Raw genomic sequence first — 21,187 nt, forward strand, 5'->3', positions numbered from 1 at the left:
CTAAATTGTTTTTAAATAATTCAATGGAATTAACAGAAGCAGTTCAATTCCCGAAACCAATCAACGAATGTCTTAATAATAAAGTGATTAAACTTCCTGATGAAATAACACAAGATAAAACTAAAATATTTAATAACAAATCAATGGAGATAAGTGAAACGATTCCTATTTGTAATAAAAGTTATCAACCGTCAACTAAGAATGAAAAGGTACATGATGTAAACACGAAGAATAGAACTAAATTGTTTTTAAATAATTCAATGGAATTAACAGAAGCAGTTCAATTCCCGAAACCAATCAACGAATGTCTTGATAAAGTGGTTGAACTTCCCGATCAGATAATACAAGATAAAACTAAACATTTTAATAACCAATCAATGGAGATAAGTGAAACGATTCCTATTTGTAATAAAAGTTATCAACCGTCAACTAAGAATGAAAAGGTACATGATGTAAACACGAAGAATAGAACTAAATTGTATTTAAATAATTCAATGGAATTAACAGAAGCAGTTCAATTCCCGAAACCAATCAACGAATGTCTTAATAATAAAGTGATTAAACTTCCTGATGAGGAACAAATAACACAAGATAAAAGTAAACATTTTAACAACAAATCAATGGAAATAGCAGAAGTCGTTCCTGTTCATAAGAATTATCTTAACGTAAATACAGTAAATATAATGCCTAATAATCAAGAAAACCAAGACATTTTTATGAAGAATTTGACAAATAATACAATCATTAAGCGTAATGCTAATACAGAAATGTTAATCGATAACAAATTAGAGAAAATTCATGATAATAATGAAAAAATAATTGATAATTCTTCCAAATTAATACAAGATCGAGGTAATAATTTTATGAATAAATCAATAGCAAGTTTAATGACAGATACAATTTATGACAAGAATCGTCAAGCTGCTATTAATATAGAAAATAAATTAGATGAAACAGAAAAGGAGAAAACAAATATGTTCTTAAATAATTCTAACGAATTAACAGAAGCAGTTCCAATTCATCACAGAATTCATGAATCTGAAAATAATATAAATAAAATTGTTTGTAAATCTACATGTACAAGTAAAAGATTGCCTGATAAGCCAATGGAGTTAACTGAATTCACTCCAATTCATAATGTTGGCAAGTTCAATGCTACTAATACTGACAATAATCTACAAGGCTTATTACATGAAAGAACATCAATATGTAATAATGCAAGGATGAAAAATAATAAATGCTCAACATTTCACATGGATAGTGAACTCCCTAGATGTAGTATTATAAAAAACTTGGATGCATCATTAGATAAAAATGCACTTTGTAATACTCTTGCATCCAAAATATTTCCAGTTTTTGAACAAATTAACAAAAATATTTCAACATTGCCATCAGAACGAAATTTCATTGGCAATACAAAATCAGATGAAAGTTTGAAAATAATGAAAAATACATCGTTAGATAAACATTCTGAGTTTACTACAACTAATCGGTATAGTAGATCTGCAGAAAACCTACTATATAAATCAACGCATGAAACAAACAATGAATTAAATATGTCAGTCGATACTTCCAAAATTAATCATGTACATCCATTTATTAATGAAACTAACTCAGGTATGTAAAATATTAAATATTTTCGCACCTTAAGAAAATAATGATTTTAAAAATTATAGTTACGTATTAAAATACGTATTTATTCTATTGTCGTTTATAACAGATGTTTGTCCAAAATTTGATTTAGTTATTTTATTTTTATTTTTATTTTTTTTTTTCGAGAAATTCTTACATCTAAGAATAAATTCTTGCGCGAACCTCTATATTTTTTATTAAAATTAATCCTTAAAAAAACTAATGAAATGTAAAAATAAATTTTTATAAATAAGCTTTATGGAGAAAAATATGTCTATTTTAAATAAAATTCCTTCATAATCAATATCTTAAATTATACAATCCGATAAGAAAATTCCAAAATTCTCAAAAAATGCCAATGATAATGTATAAATTGCTTTAAATAAATCGACAGATGTTACAAAAAATATTCAAACTGGCAAATCAATTTCTGCTTTCGATTCGAAGAAGGAAAATTATAATCCAAACGATGATGAAAATACAAAGATATTTTTAAATAAATCAATGGAACTGACAGAAGCTATCGCTACAGGTAATTGTAAATAACCATCTCTTATTCACACAAAAATTATACTTAGTAAAGAAACTCAAATGCAATATCAATTTTGTCGAATATTAAACACATTGATTATAACTCCAAATTCCTAACATCCCAATATTTTCTTCATTTAAAGGCGATCCGTATTTACAAGATAATAAAATTAAGGAAGACTTGCAGATAGATTCAAGGAATATTTATCATGATTCATCTATGGAAATGACATTAGGGTTGCCTAGTATTTCATCTCAACCTAAGCATAATATACATAAAGGAAATGATAATGCATTGGTCGTTAAAACTGTGCAATTTTCTTACGATAGACTAGACACCTTGCGAAATACATTAGAAGCTTCACCTGAATTGGAAGATGACAGAAGTGATAACGTAAACAGTAATAAAAAAAATGCAAGCTGTCAACAAGTTGAACGTGATTCTATACAAGTTTTTCATGATATTTCAATGGAGGATACCTTAGGACCTACAATCTTAACGAATTCTACAAACAACTTAACAAAATTGAATCACTATACTAATCAAAGTATTTTATCAAGTAACATTGATATGATGTCAAATTCTATAAATGGCTCAAAAAATTTTAACAAAGAAAATAATTACGAGCCTTCGATTAGATATAGTAATAGGGAAGAATCATTTCATAGAATAACATCAGATGAATTAAATACTTTATGTGCGTCTATGAATTTACCAACTCTGAGATGCTCTAGAAGCGAATCCGTACAAAATAACTACATTTCATTATATAATGATGCAAGCGTGCACAGAAATTCATTTAAAAATAATACGAATTTTCAGCAACAACCGACACACACAAGCAATACTTTTTCCGAAGAAAAAGAAGATTTTAATAATCGTATAGGAGCTTGCGAAAGTTTTAATAAAGGAAGTAATTTTCAAGTATTTTGCGATGCCGATAGCGGGGAACGAGATAAAAATTTTTCAGCAATACAAACGAATCCGGTAGATAATTGTGTAAAAGGAAAAAATTTCGATTATGAAAAATATCAGCAACGGTGCGATAAAGTTACAGTTTATCATGATGATTCAATAGAGATGCGTAAAAATTTAGAATCCCCAAATAAATCGGTTTATCGTAATAATGTTTCAGATTATGTTTCCAGTGTTAATCCATCTATTAAAATTGCCAATAATTTTCATAACATTAATAATGAAAGCAATCGCAAGGTTTCATCCGTACATACGACTAATTCACAAGCTATAATAAAACTGCCAATCGGCAATATTAATAATACGCATTATGACTTAAGTCCATCAAGAAGTCAGACATGTGCTGCAAACTGTACTAGGGAAATGCATGAGAGAATCGATCATTACGATCGGAATAATAAAACATTATCTGATGGTGTAAATACCCGTACCGATGTACAACGAAATATTTGTGATAATACAGAAAATGAAAGATTTAAAAATAGGGAAATTCAAATTTATCACGATACTTCAATGGAATTAACTACTGACCTGCCCAAATCATTAAACACCAATAAACAAGTGAAAAAATTAAATGAAACATCATTAAATAAAAATAACATTGCATCAAATTTAAGTGAAATTATGAATACTTCTATGGAAATTTCTATTAATCCTGATAAAGATAAAAATAATGAAATATTAAAATCGGAGCAAACTTTAAGTAGAATACCATCAGATAATACAGATATATTGTTAGCGACTATGGGTTTTAAAACGGAATTATCACATCCATTAATCATTAATGATAAAACTACAATAAAAGTTTTAAATAATCCTTTATTGAATAAAACATATCACGTTGATTCGCGTACTGATATAAACAATGAAATTGAATTTAATAAAACAAAAATTGTATGTTTAAATACTCGGGATGAAAATGAAAGTATAACAACTGATACGGGCGATGATTATCAGCGAAATAAGACAGAGAATGTAATTGAAAATATGGAAATCCCTATAATTCCGAATGACGGTGAAGTCAACTGTACCGCCGAAGATTATTTAGATAAAAGGGATATGGAGATTAGTGAGAAAATCTATTTATTACCAGAAAATTATTCGAAAGAGCTTGAAGAAATTGAACCTCCATCGTTTTTATGCTCGGATAGTATTCAAGATGATTCATGTAAAAATATGTCATTTGAAAATGATCGTTCAAATACATTGTCACAAGATTTGAATGAAAAACATACGAATTCATTGATTTTGGAAGCAAAAAATAACAACACAAAAATGGAGCATTTAGAGAGTAATCAAGAAACTTTAACAGAAAATTTAAAAAGAAACTCGAGTAGCGATTCAGACAGTTTGTCCGAACAATTACGAAAGAAATTATGCAAACGATCTCCTGTGAAAATTTGTAGCCGTAAACAAATTAATAATCCTGCAATTTGTGAAAATAACGAAATGGAGAAATCCCTTGCACCTATTTTATTATTGATAGAAGATATTAAAAATTATGAAAAAAGGCATGTACCGAAAGAATAATATTACATACAGTAATGTTTTTTGGATTTAATTTAGAATTATTATATTTTAGGAATGACTGCATTTGGTCCATACGAACAATAAGTGAAAAAACGATTATAATAGATTTTATAACAAAGTCATTTGTAATTGTTATAAGATTAAATGATATGAAAAATGCCTTCGTTCAAGATATCAAACAATTAGAAGTTTTCTCACGACTTTCTGGTAATTATTTTATTAATTTTATTTATTAAACTAATTTAATTTTAATTAAGAATAAAAATTCATTTGTTCCAGCCAATTCAAAAAATAATTTACTAAAAGTTGTACATAATCTATTATTGTTAAAATTGAAACCAACAGAAATGTTAGAAAAATATAAAATGTATGAACATATTTTACCATTACTAGAATACATATCGAGTGAAGTTATTTTTGCTATGAATTTTATGTTCGATCTGAAACGAATAGAAGCATTACATCTATTAAGCATAGATAATGAAAGGTAAGCCATGGACATACGTTTATAAATTTATAGAATATTATTAATAAAATTTTCTTTTTAGGATAAATTTTATGGTAGCATCTAGGAAGGCAAATATAATATTAAAAGTCTCATTAATAATAAAGATTTTTAAAGAAATCGGTCCAAATGATATTAATGTAGCATGCATTTTAGGTGATATTAGGTAAACTCTGAGCTCTCTACTTTTATAAATCAATGGCGCTTCAAATGCTAAATTCATTGTCTTTGTTTTACAGAAAAACCGATATTATGCAATTAATAATAAACATAAAAAGAGATTATAAATTTCTAAGCAGATATATAAATGATATTAAAGACTATATTACACTGATGGAAGAATCTACATGTTTAAATAGATAATAAATTATGAATTTATGTTAAATTAAGTTTCTACAATTTTGTATAATTTTTCAAATAATTCAATAAGACTGTAAAATATATTTTGTAAATAAATTTATATGTGATTATAGAAAAGCGCATTTATTATGTAAACAATAATCAACATCTACATGAACTATTATAAATTTATATACATCCTTAATAGCTACACGCAACTAAATAATAGTACAAATTAATTTCAGTTTAATTATAAATTTCAATGATATTATTCATTTACAATTCAAACTGCACTACATAGATAACCATTTATTGTTCATTAAAGCAATGTTCATGCATCGCTATCATCACTATCACAATTGAAATCAGCTGCATTATCGCTATTTTCTTCTTCCATCATTCTTGCTTTATACTTTGCATACATATATCCATATTTGTCCACGTCATGCTCATCGAGCCCATAAACAATGTCATCGCTATCACTTGATAACGTATTTTCAATATCTAAATTCCTCATGGCATTTTTTATACTATTTTCTGCAAATGATTCTTCAGAATTGTCCGAATCTGGATAATCATTTTTCCAATTTGACTCGGAATTTGAATCTTCCGAGTCGCCCTCGTCTTCATTTTCTTTATTATAATAATCCTCGAAAACCAAATCATTTTCCACAGGTTGAACGGATAATAAATTTTCAAGTTGTAAGACTTCTTCTGTTTGAGTATAATATAAATCATAAACGTAGTCAATGTCGGTCTACAAATACAAAAAATACAATTATTACAATAAATCCAATCACTTATAATTGCAACTAAATGAATATTATTAACCTTATCGTTAACAATGGCCTTAGTATCTTCTACGTCGATAATATTAACAATACTTTCTTCAAAATTTTCAACCAAAGAAGTATCTAATGAACGCAAATTACTAATAATTTTATACCGATTTTCATTAGATTCTTGCCTTGTTTTCTCTCGTGCCTTTTTTGTAATATCAACGATATGCTGCTTAAAGTTATTTTTTAAAACATCTTTACTGAAAGTTTTCGTTATGTGTTTGACAATACTATCTTCCTAAAATTACATCAAATGCATAACAATGTACAATAAAAATTTATGAATAAAAATTAGACTTAAACTTAAAAGAAATATATTGTATTATACTTGTTTTTCAACAGTTCCTGCAAATTTGACGATTGCAGTTAACGGGGTGATTTCATCGGATTCTATTTTCTGTCGTTTACATGAAATCAAAAGAGCATCCAATGGTTCTTCATCCTTTTTCCGCTTCACTCGTAAAATTGCTGCCATTTTTTATTTACACCAACTGATATAAACGTCAATCGTGTTAAAAGATTAAACCGACAAGTTGTTGTGTGACACAAGAGGTTAGAAAATTCAAAAGTCTGTAATGTAATAATAATCATCATAATAATTATTGCCAACTTACCACGTAGCACTGACAGTTTAGTATCGAAGATGAGCTTCGTTCGATGATGTAATTTAAAAATTTTCAATATTTTGAAATATTGAACTGAAGTTCTTTTAAGTGAAAAGGATTTTACAAAATCAAAAAATGAATAAAACTTCTACTAAGAGGAAAATTAAGAAAGAAGAATTAACAGAAATGGTGCCACCACGTAAGCGTTTAAAAATTTCTGAAATAATACAAAATAACATTGTTCAAGAAGAAAATAATAATCTGACGCATTTTAATGTATGTAAATTAATTCAATTCATCGCCACCCTTGATACGCATTAAATTTTATAAATTCTTTTTTATCCAATTTTATATCCAATATAGTACGGAATTGCTAAAAGACGCAATAAATTGTTGACAGCTATGCATTTAAAAAAACGATATAAGTATTATTGTAAAAAACATGATACTACATATTTGGTACAAAGCGCACGAGAACGAGTAAAAAGTGCCTCAAAAGAAAATCGTAACAAATTTATTCAAAGCTTTCGAACACTTAACGTATCTACAAATTCAGATGTTTCTATAAATGAAAATAGTGTTCGCATTGCAAACAATGATCGCAATTCAAGCAAACGTAAAGATATTTTAACGAATAATCAGGTAATTAATTAGCATTATTAAAAATCTTAAATTATTAAAAATTTAAATGCTTTAATTTTTTTTTGGAACTTTTATAAATTTTTACTAAAATATTCTTTATTAATTTATAATATTTAATTTATAAAAGAGTTAAATGCACATAAAATTGCACATCGACCTACTTATTCAGATTTTTCATATATATTAAGTAAAGTTGCAATACACAATATCATTACCATACACTATCAATTTTATAAGAATTTATGCTAAACGCATTTCAATTTGATATCACAATCAATCTCATAATAATAAAAATAAATATCTTCTTTAATAGTACTGATTTTTAATTATAATTTTAATTCTACTTTTAAAACGTTGATTTAATATTTTCTGAATATTTTTGTTTCAAAGCTTAAATCAAAATTTATTTAATTATACTTGTCATTTTTCACTATAAAGTGACAAGATTGTTTTTAAATTTAAGAAATTCATGAAATTTATTTCATTCTAATTAGAAACTTGATGAACCTATTCTTACATATAATGTCAATGCATATGAATATATATAAATATATATATATATATATATATATATATATATATTATATATAAATATTATTATATAATATAGCATTATATATACGTTATAAGCAATAAAATATACAAACCCTGTGCGTGTTTTTTTATACACGTATTATGCACACTAAAGATTATTGTGTAATTTTATACGAATGAATAACTAACTCCTTACACAAATAAAAATCACTTGAATGATTTTTTTATATTATAATTTTACTCTAAAGCTTGTTGTCCAAAGTGTTCTTTTAATTTTATGTTATAGTTTTTTTTTTTTTTTTTATATATATAATGTATTGTTATTATAAAGTTTTTTATAAAGAGTGTGGAAAAAAATTCGAAGAATGATTTTTTTTTCATCTGTTTATATACACAAAAGTGATCAATTATACGGTGTTTGAATTACTTTACTTTATCTGTGAAAAATTTATATAAATATGTACTATCAGTAGTAAACATTCTTACATATATTTTATAACTGAACAAATCAATCGAATCACCTATACACAATAGGGGAAATATGTTTATTAAATTAGAAAGTAGCAAGCATACGAAAAATAAATTAAAAAAAGCTTAACCTGCTTTACCGTTTTCTTCTACAATGCAAAAATGAGAAGTTTTTTTACATTAAGTCTATAAAAAAAAAAAAAAAAAAAAAAAAAAAAAAAAAAAAATATTAAAGGAATATTTAATTTTTCAGGAGTTGTATACCCGAAAGCAAAAGTTATTTTACAATTATTACATCCAATTATAATTTTATCTAATTATGTAGATATAATGAATAAAATCTAATTGTAATTTATAAATAATAATTTAAATAATGCTTATCGTTAAGTTTTGTTTTAACAATACTTTCCTTTCAAATTTTTTCTCATGACAATTAAAATAATATATATAATTGAACAATAACTGCTGTCGTATGTTCTTTTATTTATATTACTAGCGTTCATATTACTATTAAAATTAAAAATATCGATGGCTTTAATGTTAAGTAACGAAATAGAACTAAAATAATAAAAATTCCAAGAACTCATATGCTCTAAAATATCATTTTCTAAATGTGTATAATTTCATGGATGATTTATTATCTTCATAGACGCTTAGTGTTTTATTATTTTCATTTTAGCTCGAATTCAGTGCTAATGCTGATGTTGTTCTTAAAGGAAATCCGCTTGTAACACAAAAATCGCTGCCGACACTAACAGATTCGCAGACAAATTTAATCAGAAATAGTGCAGTATTTGACGAAAACAAAGACGAGGATAGTGACTTTGGCGATGATTACGAAGAAGCTTCTTTTAGAAATCGAAAAATTATAAAATGTCTGATTGTGAAAAAGAATTCTGAATCAAATATTATTTTCAGCAAGGATGAAGATTTTAGCGAAAGCGACTTTGATGATGAAACAAGTGATTGTGATTGCGATTGCTATTATCATGAAAATTTTAAAAATAACTTTCACAATTATGAATACGAATCGTCATCGGATGACGATATGAAATCGTTATCCGATACTTTGCTCAACGAATCAAGCTTTCGTGAAAATAAAAAATCTAAATTAACGCTATAAGGTACGAAATTAGAAAAGACATCCGATTAAATGTTGCAGAATTTTATTCATACGCTTATATATTTATTACATATTTATATAGATATAATCTTGTGTAAAATTCATCTATCAAAATAAAAACAATAAACGTAAATCTAAAATGTTGAGACTTTGACGGAGAGAAAAGGGGTAAGGGACTTTAGGAAATGATCACACATGCCAAAATCGAGAAACGCTTCTTTATAACAGATTAAATTGATTGAATTTCGTAAGGTGGACGTACTCTGCTCTTCTTTTCATTCAAACTTTATTTTAAACAATAACACAAGACACTTGCGATATCAAATTCTATGCACTTGTTTATCTCTGCACAGAGTACAATCTCCATTAGCGATCAATCCATACGTTGCTTTAAAAAAAGTTCATTGCAGAATGCTATGCTATAATCTTTCGTTTCTCAAGTTCATACAATAATTAATTGATATCACAATCGATCGATACTGGCGCACGTTTATTTTATTACTTTTTTTTCTTCTTCACACTTCCCTCTTTTCGTCTTTTCACTCAAATGCATAGCCCACACTCACGCCGCATAAGAAATAGTGTCATTGTAAAATGCTCGCGCGAAGAAATTTATGAATTTCCATGATTTTTCATCGTATGATATGAGTAGTACACTGCGTATACATGTAACACTGGCCTTAAAATCTAATTTATACATTTGCACCTCTCCAGATGAAAGTGCTCGCAACTCCGGCGCGCTTCTCAACTTAATAACTTATGTACGAACAAAATTTTTCTTATTTTTAGTCTCCGTAAAGTATCAGACGAGTCTTTCTGACGTTTAACTTTAGATTTAATAATCAAAAAGCAAAAAAACAAAAAAAAACAAAAAAAACAAAAAAAAAACAAAACAAAAAACAAAAACAAAAACAAAAAAAAGTAAAAAGAAAAGGCAGTTTAACAAGAAAATATCAAGACTTAACTAGAGTCTATCTGAGATTTTGCAGAGACTTGATCAACGAGTGCGACGAACTATGAAATCGCTTTCCAAACGCACGAGAGTCCGAGCATACTTTTATTATTAGAGGCGCTTACTTATTTGTTATTATGTAATAATATATTAAATGTTATATTGCAACATAACTTAACAGATTCACAAACTGAGATTGATATCATTCATGATAGCATTCTTTTTTTTTCCTACGAATTTTAATACTCTACTCTCCTCTACTGTACAACATTTTACATTCGGCCGTTTCAGTTAAAGCTCATTTGAGCCTTAAGTATCTTTATTATGCTGCGAGATTATTCAAGAACCATGAGATTGCACACCTTTATTGTTTTTTTCTTTTCTTTTTTCATCATTAATAGGAGTTAATTCAAGATCTTCGTTTTAAAATTAATGCGAGACTCATCATCTAAATCGATCGAGGATAGAAAAATGTTTAAAATTACAATAATCGAATTTTGAGAGTAAATTATAATTTTCAAAAAAAAAAAAAAAAAAAAAAAAAAAAAATATTAAAACAAAAAAAGACATAAAATAAAATAAAACCACTTATACATAACTGTAGAACGTTTTTAAATTTGTGCAATATATTAAACAATAATTATTTACAAATGCATTTTTCATTGATAGTTTTAATAATATTTTACTTTATTTTAATAACATCTAAAATGAAATAGCTCTAATCTTCTCCTCGATCAAATTTTTTTTTTGTTTTTTTTTTTGTTTTTAATTAGAGATCATATTCATTCTCATTATTGTTTTCTTTCATTCTCCATTGCTCTTACTCTCTCATTCTCTCAATATCATTCGCTTGCCCTCCCTCTTCTCACTCTCATTCCATCACTCTCTCGTTCACGCACTCTCTCTCTCTCTCTCTCTCTCTCTCTGTCTCGCTCTCTCTATCCTGTTTTCTCGCGATTTCGCTTTATTCTCCCACTTTCTTGCTTACTAGTCATTTTTATATACAGCTCGATATAACAGTCCTATAATCTTAATAAGTTTTTCCTTGTCTGACACGCGAGCGTCTAACGTCTGCGCGTCAACTGAAAAAACATAATGCCGTATTTACACTGTTTTGTTGGTAATTCGAATCTTACATATACGAAGAATTAATTCCCTGGATCAACGAAAATAAAAAAAAAAAAAAAAAAAAAAAAAAAAAAAATTAAAAATAAAATAAAATAAAGTAAAATAAAAATAAAAAACATCACACAAACATTATTCAACTAAATCGACAAATTGTTATTCTTTAATGTATAGATAAACTGGCAACAAGTAACTGACAAGTCCTATGACATTGCTCAAGTGAGCACTTCGCTCGGGTTCTTGTAATCGAGACTTGAAAAGTGAAGGACGTGTAAGGTTCAAGAGAAGATTATAAAGAAAATGAGATCCATAAGATTTTTAAAAACAGGCACAATCAACTGCAAAGAAACTGGGAGGAAAAGAGCTCTCTTAAGTTCTAGTATTTGTTGCTGTATAAAGTGATTTATCATCGGAGAGGCTGTAAGACGATGGTTTTCTAAATCAAGCTTAACGACTTGAAATATAATCAATTGCTACATCAAACGCGCGCTTTCGTTCGTACCTATTACGTTGGGCAAAATTTAATTCTCTCTCTCTCTCTCTCTCTCTCTCTCTCTCTCTCTCTCTTTAATACTGCAACTGTAATTAATCGAAAATATCTGAATTTCGCTTCCACGTCATCTTCAATAATGTCTCATTAAATAGGGTGAACGTGATTTATAATTTATATTAATGTGTATATTAGAAATGAGGAAATATGGCCATTATAAAGCAACGACGTCACATTAGCTTGGCATGAAAATTTAATTTTCGAACCGTAGAGGTTCTTTCCTTCCAAAGACATTTCACAAATGATAGTAAATTAAAAGCCATCCACGTAAGATTCATCGCCATTATTATCAGACTTTATTCGCTCGATATCGGACAAATCGACATTCCACGATACCATAGAACGATCAAGAATTAAAATCATCTCATCGAGCTGCCAGTCTCTCCGACAACTCCTTCACAAATCTTCGCAAAAGCAATATTAATGCATTAATTAATACCGCCGCGGGAAGTGCCATTGCTCGGAATTCACTTTCTCATTGGCCGTAAAATAAATAAAAAATCGCTTCACGTTTGAAAATGCAATTTTCTCCAAAATCGTGTTGCGCTTTACGCTTTATGAAAGAGCGAATGCACACGTGGATAATCCACGGCGGCAGCTAGTGATAAAAACGAAAGACAGGTAGTAAAGAACAAAAGAAGAAGAAGAAGAAGAAGAAGAAGAAGAAGAAGAAGAAGAAGAAGAAGAAGAAGAAGAAGAAGAAGAAGAAGAAGAAGAAGAAGAAGAAGAAGAAGAAGAAGAAGAAGAAGAAGAAGAAGAAGAAGAAGAAGAAGAAGAAGAAGAAGAAGAAGAAGAAGAAGAAGAAGAAGAAGAAGAAGAAGAAGAAGAAGAAGAAGAAGAAGAAGAAGAAGAAGAAGAAGAAGAAGAAGAAGAAGAAGAAGAAGAAGAAGAAGAAGAAGAAGAAGAAGAAGAAGAAGAAGAAGAAGAAGAAGAAGAAGAAGAAGAAGAAGAAGAAGAAGAAGAAGAAGAAGAAGAAGAAGAAGAAGAAGAAGAAGAAGAAGAAGAAGAAGAAGAAGAAGAAGAAGAAGAAGAAGAAGAAGAAGAAGAAGAAGAAGAAGAAGAAGACAGATCGAGAGAGATATCTATACAAATAGGGCGGTGACGCGCACTTAAAGTACAGAAGCTTCGGTGCGAGCCGCGGGTGCTGTGGCCGTTGGGGCGTTTGCCGCCGTTGCCGCGTTGTTATTGTTGTTGTTGTTGTTGTTGTTGTTGCTAGCTTCGCCGGCGTGACTCGAGCAGTAGAACTTCTTGTGGGCAATAAAGGTGCTCAGGTAGTTGAAGCTTATGTCGCAGGAGCGGCAGTAGCGCGGGCCGCTCTTGCTCGCGTCGAGGCTCTCCTCCGGCGGGGGCGTGTCCTCGCGTTCCTGCTTCACCTTGCCGGGTATGGCGGACGCGACGGTTGGCGAGGGAGAAGCAGCCGGGGACGTGATGGCCGGTGTCGGCTGGGGGCTTTTGCGCACCGGTGGCTCGCTCTTGCCGTTCACTTGCTGAGAGTCTACGGGGATCTCCTCCGGAGTCGTGGCCGGCGCGGGCTCCGGTGTCGGCGCCGTCACGTCGTCCTCCAGCACGCACGTTATGTAATTCTCCTCCTGAAAGTTCAATTCATTCAATTTTCCGGTCGTTTAACGGCCAAATCGGTTCCGCGACCAATCGATGCCGCGATCATCGACATCTTCGCCAATGTTCTTCGCTTTTGAAAAATCATCTTACCAATATTTGATTTATTGGTTTAAAACACTATTATTAATTGTTTTCCAAAAGTCCACTTGGTACAAGCGACAGTATGCATGATAAATGAAAGGAAAAATAATTAACGCTCAGCCATTATTTATTTATGCTCTATTAAATAATTATTGCGATCATCATTGATAGACGTACGGGCCGATAATTACAAGATAATGACCGTAGATAATGCCGTTAAGTATAATTTTATAATATATACGATACTTTTTTTTTTTCTTTTTTTTTTTTTTTGTATAAGATAGAAGATTAATCGAGAATCTGTGAGAATGTCGTAGTGTTGCGTAGTTGGCTCGTCTATATAAGATTGAATGTAGCTTTGTGGGAAACGTACAACATTACGTACAAACTTTATCAATTTAAAAAAAAAAGTTTTTTTTTTTTTTTTTTTGTATTTCATACCAGTAATTTAATCCTTTTATCTCTGAATGTATCTATTATTTTAATTTATTGCATAGGATAGATAAAAAGTTCAAGTTTATCTATCTTATCTGAAAGAAAACGCATCCAACAGTGGAGTTTACTTTAAAAGTATTTTGATGATTACTCGCGGAACATGTATCACTTACGTTTATTATATAATTTTTAAGATAATAAGCAGCGAGTCGTCTATGTGAAATGTTTGTTGGAAATTAGAGTAAATAAATTTATCTCGAATTGCGCCATTGCGTGAGACTGTTTAGATGAAGTTGCAAAGACAAGCAACGAAATACGTGACAAAATGTCGTGCATTGCAGGGTTGTGGAGAGGGTTGGAGAGTGGCGGTGTGGTAGGGCATGAAGGGGGCTCAGCGGTGTCCCGATGTAGCGAGGAGGCAGTGAGGCTCACTTGGCGCACAATGCACGATACAAAGAGGACTGGCGTGGGAGAGAGAAAGAAACGCGCCTGGGCTACGTAGCGTACCTGAAGGTCGGCTCCGCGTTTCTCAAAGTGCATCCTGATGTGCGTCCTCATACCGCGGAGCGTGTTGCCCTTGTAGCGGCATATCGTGCAGCGGAAGGCCTTGACCCCCTGGTGGGAATCCATGTGGCGCTGGGCCGCACCAGCGGTCGGGCTGACGGCCCCGCAAACCGGGCATCGCCATCCTCCCGTCTGGCCACTCGTACAGGTGTGTGCGACGCCAGGCTCGATCGCCGTCTACCGGGTGAGCAACAAGTTACCGTGAGATCGGCTTCCTCCCCGTTTTATCCTAGTGCCTTGGCCTCTCTACATCAAATACGACTGGCCGGTTGCTTTTCTCAAAGCGGTCACGGTTTCATACAAATTGCCGGCCAAAGATAAGTAGCCGACTAACCGATGCTCACATATTCTCTCTCTCTCTCTCTCTCTCTTCTTCTTCTTCTTCTTCTTCTTCTTCTTCATTTTATTAATTTTTTTCTTTACTTTTTTTATCGTTATGCTGCTTTTAATTTAATTTACTTTACGATAGCGCGCTCGAATGCAATGTTTAAGGAAATGAGCCGTTTGATATTGATATTGCGACGCGCGAACCGTTATAATAATCGAAGGCTCTCTCGTTGAAGAGAAGACGTTTAAGGGAATGCGAGAAACAAGCGATAAGACGCGACTAAATTTTTGTGAACAAACGGTGTACTCGGCTCGCGCGTAATTAAGCAGGATCTCGGTGGATAATTGGCTTCCTTAAAAATCTCTGTGTTACTACGGCTGCTAAAGGAACTCAAAGTTACACCGAGCGTGGGAGGTCGAGCATCATTGAACACGGCAGAATTACTTTATGGGCGGGGGCGGTGGACGAACCTTGCATTTGGGGCAGCGGGAGTGATGATCCTGGGAGTCGGGACGTTTTGGACAGTAGAACGCCTGGTGGGCCACGAGATTGTCCATTGAAGCGAACTTAATGCCGCAGGCCGCGCAGATTAGCTGGACCAGGGGCGGCGATGGTGTACCTGGTGGCGGAGGACTCGTCACGCTGCTCTCGCGCGCCTGGCAGTAGTGCTTCTTGTGGGCGACGAAGTTCTCGTGGCGGCAGAACACTATGTTGCACTCTTTGCATCTGTAAGGTAGGCAATGGCCTCTGTAACGGATCCATAAGGGAATGTAATGGTGTCGTTCGTCGAGATGGAAGTGTTCGGAGGCACGATTAATGAGGTCAGATGATCGGCCGGGCTTGTCGAACGATTAAGAGTATCGCGAATCGACGACTTTCGCCGACAATAACGTAAGGAGGGTAGCTTACATACATAAAATTGTTGTACTCTCGGCCGCGAAATGGACGTCGCGTCGGCATATGCGCGATCGACACATCATTATTATAATACTACGGCAAAGCCAAGCCAAGTCATTTGCACATTGAATACAAGTACTAGTGGACATACACCGAGCCAATCCGGGCTTACATCGATTTTATGATGAACAACGCGAGATAACGTTGATTCTTCTTTGTTCGTTTAAAGATTAATGCAACGTCAATTGTGCTTTTAGCCATTTCATTTTAAGATCAAGATTCTAAATCTTACCTGCCGAATGCTTCAACCTAATGATTTTCATTAATTATAAAGCTGTATTTTGGCAATGTATTTATTAACCGTGCCCGATTATTCGATTATTCGATTATTCGATTATTCGATAGGAACGAGCACCGTAAGCGGCTAGATTGTCTATTAGTTTAGTTAGCCTAACGTTCCGACGTTCCAAATAAGAATCGATGGACAGTTGAGCATGACGACGACAGCCAATGATCATAGGACCGGTAAACACGAGTTGCGGCTAATAGCTAATAAAACCTGCATTATCCATCCAACGATTTACCTCTAAATTAAGCGCAACGACACATAAAGCCAATAAAAGTCAATTAACAAAATAAACATAAGCAGCGGGTCCTCTACCTGGATACGCCCTGCTTGACGAGGACTCCGGGAACAGGTGGTGGCGGCAGCTCGGCAAGTCTTAGCGCGAGCTCGGTAGGTGGCGTGGGCGGGATCCGCTCGGGCGCCTGTATCGTCGGCAAGGACCTCGTCCGCGGACTCGCACTGCCTCTAGACCTTGGACTACCTGGCGGTGGTGGCAGCGACGAGGACAGAGGCGAGACTCGATTCTCCTTCTCGTGATCCTGCTCGTAATAAAAATTTAAAAACCGGATTAGCAGCTCGCTACTTCTTACCCGCATACGACTCCTTACACTAATGTTGTAGTAACTTTAATCGTAATATGGAAAAAATGGTGCCTTCGACGCTTAATCATTCGCGACTGGATAGAGGCGTTTCGGTACACTGATGTAATTGCAATGAGTGGAGATGCGATCGAGCGTTATCGCGTCTTACCAAGAGTCGCGGTGTTCGAGCGAGCGATCGGAGAATTTGTCGAAGCGCGCTCGACGAAGGCTAAATAATTGGGTGATGGGAAATGATAAATATAGAGCTCGTACTTACCGGTGATCTTCGGACGCTGAGGTCGAGGGGCGCAGAGGCTGCGGAATTGGGCGAGTTGGTGGTCGCCGGGGCCACGGGGGCGGGCGTCGCGGGCTTATTAGCCGCCCTTAGGACGCTAGAGGCGACGGGGCCGGCAGCGGGTGACTCCATGACGACACCCTGGGGCATGGCCGGGCCGAGGCTCGGGGCCTGGGTCGTCGCGGGACTTGCGCTGCTCGCGAGGCCGCGCGCCATTGGCTGCAGGGTGCCGTTCGGCAGGAGAAAGCAGGGCGTGTCAGGAGCCGGGAGTCCCGGCGCCGCCAGGACCGAGGCTCCGCGCACTAGCGAGTACGGCACGATGAGGATGGGGTTGGTCGGTAGGGCGAGGCAGGGCTGCGGCGGCGGTGAGTCGCCCGGGCTCGAGCTCGTCGGGGGCGAGCCCTTGATCGAGGAGGCACTGGCCGAGGAAGTCGGAGGCGTGTCCTTCACCACATGCCTCGTGCTGCAGTAATGGGTCTTGTGGGCCCTGTACGTCTTGAGCGAGCTGAACCTGGGGTTGGCGAGAGACGCAGAGCGAGAGAGACAACGATGAAATTAAGTTTGTCACTTCCGTGTAGATATCGATGGCTGGCAGTTGGTAGGTACAGTAATTTTATTATTGGTAATAATTGGATAATTTTGTAATGTATTGGGAAAGGAAAGGGTCCAATTGTTAAAATAATGCCAGTGCCGTTTAATTTAATCTATTCATTGTACTTGTTCAATCATTATCCCTTTATAAGGCAATATCTCGCGAAAGCGTAATTAGATAATGATATTTAGCAAATATATCGCGATAATATGATTGAATTAATTTTTTTTTTTTTTCGGATAATTTGAACGGTCCCCCATAGACTTAGTATCCTTGACAGGATTATTGTTACGTTGTGAAGAACTTTATCATTAGACCGGTTATAAGTTTTGGTAATTCGATAATGCGAATGTCGTTCGCTCACAATATTTGGCATACAGAAGACGAAAATTCCATAACTTCTAGTATTCTATTAACTCTAATTAGTCTAATTAACAACACACGTCTAATTAACGTCATTTTATAACAAACCTAAATACATGTACACATCGATTAAGAATCTTTTACTAACGAATATAGTTGTATTACGTTATTCCCTAATGCATTGCCTGTTTATGTACAATATACAAACTAACAAATACGTCTTTTTATTGGAATTTCGTTGAAATTACTTCCATACGTAAAATAAGAAGAATTTTGTAATAGATTGTAATATTATCTCATAAAGCCGATTTTGAAAACGCGATCGTTAGATTTCTAATTTATCGTACGAAAATTTAATAACATATTCGACAAATTGGCTACATTTCGGCAGATTTAATGAGTAATTTCTTTCAAAACTATGTTATTTTCATCCATTATATAATGATTAATTTGAAGGCAATCTATACATTTACTTTCGCTCTGTAAATTTTCTACTCTCACCGAGTGTATTTTGATGTTGCTTTTTGTCAATATTATTTTGTCATCACTGCCAAATCATCTGAATTATAAAATCGATCGCTTAGAAGATTCGCAGGACTGCGAATATTTCCTTATATTCATGTGCTGTTTAGTTTTCATATTTTCTCTTAGTTTTTTCTTTTTAATTAAAATGTTCAATCGTACATTATAGAAATTTCAAGGAGACTTTATCATGCGAAGCTCAGGCATTTTCAGCGTTTGTTAATCTGCATCAACGTACTTGGCACTCGCTCGTGCTATTTCAGCAATTCAAAAATATTAATATTAAGTTTTTCAAACCGTCCACGCTTTACTATTCACAACACGATCCAAATCAAATTTTAATAAAACTTTCCGATGCTATCGCAGTATTAGAGACGGCTCAGCGAAGCGCATCACGACCTCAAATTTTCGTCCAAACTTTAAGAGATCAACGCACGCGATAGCTTTGGTAGACGACTAACGTAAAATTGTGACGCTACACTTTGTCACCGTCCTAAGGCGTAGTATCTCAATACTTTTGACGTGATCTTGTGAAATATGCCATTAGTCGTATATTTCAACAACAATGTGCCAGAGCAATTTCTTGGATATGTATGAAAGGAGAGCGAGAGAAGGCGAGATAAAAGTAGTGAAAACTAAACGAAACGAAACAGAAGGAAACAAAAGCGAAAATCAAAATAAAACAAAAGGAAGAAAGAATGAAAGAAAGGGAGAGGTAGAGGTAGAGGTAGAGAGAGAGAGAGAGGTAGATAGAGGTAGAGAGAGAGAGAGGTAGAGAGAGAGAGGTAGAGAGAGAGAGAGAGACACTGACAAAAATTGCGATGCACACAAGTTGCACTTTGAGGAAAAGTTGCTCATTTGATTTGATCGCGATTGGTTTCTTACGGGAATTAGGGTATTTGGGGTGGGTGGAGGGATGGAGTGGCAACCCATGCGTAAAACCACCTTGGATTTGGACTATGAATGTATGGATGTGTTTGTCGGGGACAGCCGAGTTATAGCACGCAAACCTGATGTCGCAGTTCCGGCAGTATCTCTCGGCCTCCTCGTTGAGCGAGCCGTTGGAGGGCAAAGCGCTGTTGTGCTGTCCGGGCGTCTGTGGTGAGTTGGCCGTGATCGCCGGGGCCGCCAGGACCTGCTGGACCGGCTGGACAGGCGAGGCCGCGTGCATACGCATGTGACGATTTAGGGAGACCTTCTTGTCGGCGCTGTACGAGCAGTGGGGGCAGGCGTAGGCTTTCCGCGACTCGAATTTGCAGTTGGTACCGGCGCCCGGTGGCCCGCCCTTCTCCTCGTCCTCCTCGTTGTTCTCGATGTCGCTCTCGAGTCGAGGCCGGTGTGAGCAGTAGTACTTTTGGTGGGCGTCCAAGGTACTCGCCGAGCTGAAGCGGATGCCGCAGGGCGGACAGACGAGGGCTGCGGGACGGGCCACTGTGCCTTCGACCCCGAGGCTGTCCTTGCTGTCATTCGGCAGGACGAACAAACGTCCCGTGGCTATTGCTGCAAAATAATCAGGATCGAAGCTCGTATGGATATTAAGCATTGAACCTCGATTACCGATCATCGCAGCCACTTCCCTTCACTTCCCTTCCCTTCCCTGCCCATCCCTTCTCTTCCCGTCCGGTCCCGTCTCATCCCATTCCTACCACTCATCGATACCCGTCATTATGACGCACTTTACAAGCGAATCCAGCAATTTAACGGAGTAGTAATTAGACGTTGTCGGCGTAATTGCTCGTACGACTGGACGGATGCTCGTGAATTATCAATTTGCGTAAATCGCGGCGGTTACGATGCTCGTAATGGGATTGCGCGCCGATAAAGAACGCGTGGCAAATAAAATTGATCGAAAAAGCTAAGGTGACTTTAGTGGAGCTGAAAAATTTTATCGGCACGAAAGTTACCAAATAGTACCAGGTAATTGGCGGGATGCTTAGACAAGTGTCACGGAGACGGTGTCGAATTCGCCGAGTTTCGTCTCAGAGAGAGAGAGAGAGAGAGAGAGAGAGAGAGAGAGAGAGAGACCAACGAATAATTACCGTTCTGAAGACCAGCGGAGAGCGGGGCCGTAGGGTTGGGTGGCGAGGCTGCGTTCTCGGGCTTGATGGTGAGGGCGGCGACGGCCTGGGGTCTAAGGGCCGGGTCCATCGCCAGACTAGCGTTCAGTCTCAGTCTCGGTGCAGCGACCTCGTCCTCGAGACGCGGCCTCTTG

At 34.8% G+C, this 21,187-nt stretch overlaps 5 protein-coding genes across 5 annotated transcripts in view; 3 read left to right on the plus strand and 2 right to left on the minus strand.

Moving 5' to 3' along the window:
- The first annotated feature begins 494 nt into the window (after positions 1 to 494).
- Positions 495 to 3,498, plus strand: LOC105361214 (putative uncharacterized protein DDB_G0282133). Its single transcript, XM_011498323.1, has 5 exons — positions 495 to 750; positions 880 to 1,617; positions 2,027 to 2,164; positions 2,307 to 3,376; positions 3,460 to 3,498. Exons 1-5 carry the CDS (start codon positions 495 to 497, stop codon positions 3,496 to 3,498), a joined length of 2,241 nt encoding a protein of 746 aa, XP_011496625.1.
- Positions 3,499 to 4,703: 1,205 nt separating this feature from the next.
- Positions 4,704 to 5,537, plus strand: LOC105361215 (uncharacterized). Its single transcript, XM_011498325.1, has 4 exons — positions 4,704 to 4,876; positions 4,949 to 5,156; positions 5,218 to 5,340; positions 5,414 to 5,537. The coding sequence occupies exons 1-4, from the start codon at positions 4,819 to 4,821 to the stop codon at positions 5,535 to 5,537; spliced, it is 513 nt and encodes a 170-aa protein (XP_011496627.1). The 5' UTR covers positions 4,704 to 4,818.
- A 283-nt stretch (positions 5,538 to 5,820) lies between these two features.
- fs(2)ltoPP43 (female sterile (2) ltoPP43) lies at positions 5,821 to 6,871 on the minus strand. The gene is made up of 3 exons (XM_011498185.1): positions 6,681 to 6,871; positions 6,345 to 6,590; positions 5,821 to 6,270 (listed from the first exon to the last, which is right to left on the minus strand). The coding sequence occupies exons 1-3, from the start codon at positions 6,825 to 6,827 to the stop codon at positions 5,845 to 5,847; spliced, it is 819 nt and encodes a 272-aa protein (XP_011496487.1). The 5' UTR covers positions 6,828 to 6,871; the 3' UTR covers positions 5,821 to 5,844.
- A 461-nt stretch (positions 6,872 to 7,332) lies between these two features.
- On the plus strand, positions 7,333 to 9,784 carry LOC105361083 (uncharacterized). Its single transcript, XM_011498186.1, has 2 exons — positions 7,333 to 7,599; positions 9,281 to 9,784. The coding sequence occupies exons 1-2, from the start codon at positions 7,360 to 7,362 to the stop codon at positions 9,722 to 9,724; spliced, it is 684 nt and encodes a 227-aa protein (XP_011496488.1). The 5' UTR covers positions 7,333 to 7,359; the 3' UTR covers positions 9,725 to 9,784.
- A 3,637-nt stretch (positions 9,785 to 13,421) lies between these two features.
- ush (Zinc finger protein ush) overlaps positions 13,422 to 21,187 on the minus strand; it is a 259,439-nt gene continuing 251,673 nt past the window's right edge. Inside the window, exons 3-9 of the mRNA XM_011498187.1 lie at positions 21,015 to 21,187; positions 19,986 to 20,475; positions 17,481 to 18,009; positions 16,938 to 17,161; positions 15,850 to 16,105; positions 14,995 to 15,228; positions 13,422 to 13,940 (exon numbers count right to left, since the gene is read on the minus strand). The exon at positions 21,015 to 21,187 is cut by the window's right edge and continues 260 nt beyond it. Of these exons, the coding sequence (XP_011496489.1) occupies positions 13,461 to 13,940; positions 14,995 to 15,228; positions 15,850 to 16,105; positions 16,938 to 17,161; positions 17,481 to 18,009; positions 19,986 to 20,475; positions 21,015 to 21,187 (2,386 nt within the window). The 3' untranslated portion in view covers positions 13,422 to 13,460. The remainder of the gene's footprint in view (positions 13,941 to 14,994; positions 15,229 to 15,849; positions 16,106 to 16,937; positions 17,162 to 17,480; positions 18,010 to 19,985; positions 20,476 to 21,014) is intronic.

The sequence above is a fragment of the Ceratosolen solmsi genome, unplaced genomic scaffold (assembly GCF_000503995.2).
Source record: "Ceratosolen solmsi marchali unplaced genomic scaffold, CerSol_1.0 scaffold14, whole genome shotgun sequence".
Classification (NCBI taxonomy): domain Eukaryota; kingdom Metazoa; phylum Arthropoda; class Insecta; order Hymenoptera; family Agaonidae; genus Ceratosolen; species Ceratosolen solmsi.

Coding starts and splice junctions, on each gene's coding strand:
- LOC105361214 (XM_011498323.1), top strand. CDS start 495: ATGGAATTAACAGAAGCAGTTCAATTCCCGAAACCAATCAACGAATGT. Junction 2,165..2,306: donor GACAGAAGCTATCGCTACAG/GTAATTGTAAAT, acceptor CTTCATTTAAAG/GCGATCCGTATTTACAAGAT. Junction 3,377..3,459: donor ATAATGAAAGCAATCGCAAG/GTTTCATCCGTA, acceptor TTATGACTTAAG/TCCATCAAGAAGTCAGACAT.
- LOC105361215 (XM_011498325.1), top strand. CDS start 4,819: ATGAAAAATGCCTTCGTTCAAGATATCAAACAATTAGAAGTTTTCTCA. Junction 4,877..4,948: donor AGTTTTCTCACGACTTTCTG/GTAATTATTTTA, acceptor CATTTGTTCCAG/CCAATTCAAAAAATAATTTA. Junction 5,341..5,413: donor TGCATTTTAGGTGATATTAG/GTAAACTCTGAG, acceptor TTTGTTTTACAG/AAAAACCGATATTATGCAAT.
- LOC105361083 (XM_011498186.1), top strand. CDS start 7,360: ATGCATTTAAAAAAACGATATAAGTATTATTGTAAAAAACATGATACT. Junction 7,600..9,280: donor ATATTTTAACGAATAATCAG/GTAATTAATTAG, acceptor TTTTCATTTTAG/CTCGAATTCAGTGCTAATGC.